At 53.8% G+C, this 4,917-nt stretch overlaps 1 protein-coding gene across 1 annotated transcript; it reads right to left on the reverse strand.

Annotated features, from left to right (window-relative positions):
- Positions 1 to 6: 6 nt before the first annotated feature.
- LOC101662326 (phosphoglycerate mutase 1) lies at positions 7 to 4,911 on the reverse strand (the record flags this gene model as incomplete). The annotated part of the gene is made up of 2 exons (XM_004717957.2): positions 4,723 to 4,911; positions 7 to 276 (listed from the first exon to the last, which is right to left on the reverse strand). Coding segments are annotated over exons 1-2 (412 nt in total), but the record flags the coding sequence as incomplete, so codon positions are not given.
- Positions 4,912 to 4,917: the final 6 nt, after the last annotated feature.

A 4,917-nucleotide genomic window follows, 5' to 3' on the forward strand; every position in this document is an offset into this window, starting at 1 on the left:
CCTTGCTGATGTTGCTGTAGAAGGGGTGGTCCGACTCCATGGGCGGCGGTGGGATGTCATAGGAACGCCTCCAGATCTTGACCTGGGCCTCGCCGTGCTTGGCGGCGGTTTCTGCCTTATTGAGGCCAGTCAGCCCCCCATAGTGCCGCTCGTTGAGGCGCCAGGTCCTCACTACGGGCAGCCACATCTGGTCGATGGCATCCAGCACCGTCCAGAGGGTCCGGATGGCTCTCTTCTGCACGGAGGTGAAGCAGATGTCAAACTCGTAGCCCGCATCTGCAAATGACAAGTGCAAGGGGAGGGGTGAAAGCTAATGAGGCTGACCCTGAACCGAGCTCTCTCACCATAAGTCTCCTGTACAGGTAGTCCAAATGAAGGTGGCGTGGCCACGTATTTTGTTTTGGGTACTCTGGGGGGAAATACAATATTCTGCTTTGCGGAAAGACAGGATGTACTGGCTTAGGTTATAGTTGAAAACATGCCTCCCCCTGGCCCCCAGTGAGCCACCTAACCCGGTGTTACTGCATCGTCAGCCAGCAGGCCAGCGATCTGAGCCCCATGTCCTAATACTGAGGGTGCTGTGCCCAAGGAAACTTTTAAGAATTTGCTTCTGCTTGAATTTTTCCAAATGACTAAAGCCTCCTAAAAACAGTAATAGCTAACATCCTAGCCACATCTGGTCGATGGCATCCAGCACCATCCAGAGGGTCCGGATGGCTCTCTTCTGCACGGAGGTGAAGCAGATGTCAAACTCGTAGCTCGCATCTGCAAATGGCAGGGAAAAGGACCATGCACAGCATTTTGCTTAGAACTGTCATTGCCGATAGGCAACTGCTCCCATCCTGCAGCCTGGCCTCTGAGGACCCCTTCTAGCCCTAGTCCCTTATGTGGTGCATGGTTAATTCTGGACTCTCTGCCTGTGGCAGGAGTTCTCTGCTCTGCTAAGGGGCAGGATGAAGGTGGGATTACACCCTGACCAGAGTAGAGGCTGTGAACCAAGTCTCACCCTGTTTCCTTGAGGGTCTAAACTCTGCCATGCACTCACAGCAACCCTAGACGACAGGGTAGAACTGCCCCTGTGAGTTCCCGAGACTATGGAACTCTTTACAGAAGTAGAAAGCCCTGTCTTTCTCCCAAGGAGCGCCTGGAGGTTTCGAACTGCGGACCTTGCAGTTAGCAGCCCAACTCGTAACCACTGCGCCACTTGTTTCTTGGGGGTACGGTCAGCTGAAAGACAAAAACCACGCCTCCGAAGCCATCCCTGTGTCTAAGAGCCATCTCGGGCTCAGAGAGACGTGCCGGAACCACAGGAAGAACAGCCAGCAAGGTAGCGCTTGCGATCTCTGTCTGCAGTGGCAGAGGTCAAGACCAAGCAGCAGGCACTGTGGCACAGAAACTGGGGGCAGAACAAAGGAGCCAGGCCGAGACCAGAGGCGAAGGTGAGGGAACCATGACACAGGACAGAGGGGCACTGCTGAGACAACGGGCTGTGAGGCCGAGTGACAGGCGGGCTTCTTGGTCCACAGAGACCAAGGGTCCAGGTGGCTAAGAGGCTGAGACCTTGGCTGCTGGCTGGGAGAGATGTGGTGGCCCCATGATGGTGTCCTTGCTATTGACTGATTCAGACTTCTAAGAACCTGCTGTGTGTGGAAAGGTGAGCGGCTGGTCTGACCTCTGTCTGTGGCTACAGGAAAGCCAGAGGCGGTCAGATAAGGCTCTTCCCACATGCTGTTTCCGAAAACCTCACAAACGCTTAATCTCGGGGAGTTCCTCCAAGTGCTAGACCCTCAAGAGGGCGTGTAGCTTACAAAATATCAACCATGAGTAAGGTGCTCCCTGAATCAACTCCGTGAGAAGAAAGTCAATATTTAGCCGAAAGGCACAACCAGAAGGCAAGAAGGGGAGAAAAGCTGGATCTATGTCAATAAATCAAACCCACTGGGAATAAGGAGAGCGCAGACACATGTGAACATTGTAACCCATGCCACAGGGCAAGGGGGGCGGGGGGTACAGGGAAATGCTTGCATGGGAACCTGATTTGCTGCATAGACTTTCACCTGAATAACCAAATATACCTACCTCAGGTCAATTGTTGAACCAAAGTTTAAAGAAGCTATCCGTTAGGGAAAGAACACATGTTGTGCACTACAACTGCCCGCTTCATTTATAAATGAATCTCTAAACACACACACCACACACACGACTCTGACCAAAAGGTTACAATTAGCCACTTTATTTCATGTGTCAATGAAAAGACTTCTTCCTCCCTAAAAGCCTTTAATGGGGAGATGGCCCTTGCTCATGTAGTGGGGCCAGGGAAACCCTGGTCTTCCTGCATGAGGCAACCATGCCCTCTTCAAAACCCAGTCAGCTCAGACAGACCCTCCTAGTATTGCCTCAGACTGAGGTTGGCAACAGTCACAGGGTGTGAAGTGACTCTTCCTGCTGCTAGTCATTGGGGCCAGGAAGACAAGAATGCTGGTTACTTGTGGGGAGAACCCCAGCACCACCCACCCAGGAGCCAGGCCCATCCCTGAGCCTCAGGGCAAGTCTCACCAGACTCCACTTCCTTCTCCTCCCAAACGGGAAGGGGCAGCGGAATGGCTCCCCAACAAACGGCTGAGTCACTGCACTGGGAAGAGCCACAGCTTCAGGCTCCCAGGCTGAGCCGCCAGTGTGGCTTCACTGCATTTATTCCCACATGCAATGGTGCTTCTTCACTTGGGGTAAACTAACAGGTCCCCGGGGGAAAGCAGATCCCTCCGGACTCCTCTAACAGGGCTCTGAAGGGCTAGTGGCATTCAGTCTCTGCATTTCACTTGCCCAGGAAACCAAAGGGTAGCTGAGGAACCCTCCTGGGGCAGGAATGGGGGGGGGGGGTACCTCCATCACCCCCCAGAAGACACCCCTTACTCAGCAGAAAGGACTGGATGGAAACAGAGCTCCCATTGGCTTCCTCCCAAAATCCTATGCCAGGTTTTACAAACCCTACTGTCAGGAAAGCACTTTAGTGATAAAAGGATTTCACACGGATTCATTTATTGTGACCTTTTATGTTACACAGTAACTAGGCTCATAATGGGTTTCACCATTCAGAGCTTTTGCCTTTCTTTTGAACGTAGTGTGCACTACCTGTGATAGATACTAATGTTTCTAGTCAGCTTTCATCTTGTTTATAAAGTAATGCCAAAAACATTAACTGTAAAACTGAAATGAGGCCTGTTTTGTTTTTTTAAATAAATCATTTTATGGGGGGCTCCTACAGCTCCTATAACCATACATCCATTGTGTTGAACACGTGTGTACATATGTTGCCATCTTAATTTTCAAAACATTTTCTTTCCACTTGAGCCCTTGGCATCAGTTCTTTTCTCCCTCCCTCCCCACCCTTGTGACCCCTTGATAAATTATAAATTATTATTTTCTTATCTTACACCATCCCCTGTCTCCCTTCACCCTTCTGCTGTTCATCCCCTGGCCTGTTATTTTGTAGAGATTTTAAGTTTAGTCATTTAGTAAATTTGGAAAATAGGACAATTTGCCTCATCCGTCTTGCCCGAGCTCATTCATCATCACCAAACCTTCCACAAGCCCATTCAGCTCTTCCTGGCACAAGGGGAAGGCGAATGGCCTCCTTAACCAGCCAGTTGCCCCCTCTCCAGGCCTCCTCATGGGCCCAAGAGGACAGTGGGCATTCAAGTGCTCCCAGCAGGAGGGCAGCTCCCAGCCTTTCCCAAGCTTGGCTTCCTTTCAGAAGGAACTACAGTGAAGGTAAGAAGGCTGGGAGATGAATGGGTCCCAAAGAGCCAAATCCCCATGCAGCCTTGAAAGACCCTCTTAAATGGCTGTTGGGGGTGATTGGAAGGGAGCAGGGCGGGGCCTGGCCTAATCAAAGCAGCGCAGGGATTCTCTGGGCAGCAGGGAGCTGCCAAAATCACAGGCCGTTATCTGCCCCAGGGGGCAAGGCTGGGCAGGCAAGGGTTTCTCCCTGCCACCCCCACCTTTGCCCAGTGCCCTTGGCTAACAGCGTGATGTTCCTCACACCTACCTGTTACTCAACTCCAGGCTTGGCTCAAGGGCACTGGACTAGTTATAAGGAGCTGTGACCTGGGACAAGTCGCCTTTCCAACTCACTTTATTCAACCATATAAAGAGGAGAGAAGATGGAATAAGCCTGTCCACGGGGTGATGTGAAAATAGGCCCGGTGGCACTGCGATGGGTTAAGTGATTCAAATCACTCATTCATTCATTCTGTGGATGCAATTTGGACACCAGGCGGTCCTCTACAAGCACGTGGCTTGCCGGCTAGCAAAGGACTGCAGCCGGCATCCGCTCCTCGAGGCGGCCACGATCGATCGACTCGATGGCCTCTGGCCCAGGAGGGGCTCCAACTGAGGCAGCCCGTCCCCCCATTCTCCAGAAGAGAATGGAGAATTTCACAGGAACTGCCTGGGAACGCGCTGAGGGCTGGGGGTGGCCGCCCTGGGTCCTGATCTTGGCGAGGTGGCCACCGCTCCACTGGGTGACCTTGAGGAAGTCGATTCCCCACACCCGGCCCCTTTCCTCAAGTGCAAACTAAACCGCGGCGGGTACTGATGCCCAGGGTCTCGCCTCTCCGGGAGAAGCGCGATCGCGAGCAGCGCGGCCCTGGCCCAGCGCCCGGCCGCCCTCCAAGCCCGAGACCCCGGGCCTTCCTTCGCCCGGCCCCCGCCGCGCCGTACCTCGCAGCGCCTGCCCGCCGCGCTTCGCCTCCTCGTGCCCCGCCGGGCTCAGGTCGGCGTCGTCGTACCAGCCGCTGAAGCGGTTCTCCAGGTTCCAGGCGCTCTCGCCGTGGCGGATCAGCACTAGCTGGTAGGCGGCCATGGCTGCAGGCTCGGGACACGGCGAAGACTGGGGTTCACCGAGATTCCGGAGTC

The sequence above is a fragment of the Echinops telfairi genome, unplaced genomic scaffold, assembly GCF_000313985.2.
Source record: "Echinops telfairi isolate 266 unplaced genomic scaffold, ASM31398v2 ScPeMD7_1183;HRSCAF=1668, whole genome shotgun sequence".
Classification (NCBI taxonomy): domain Eukaryota; kingdom Metazoa; phylum Chordata; class Mammalia; order Afrosoricida; family Tenrecidae; genus Echinops; species Echinops telfairi.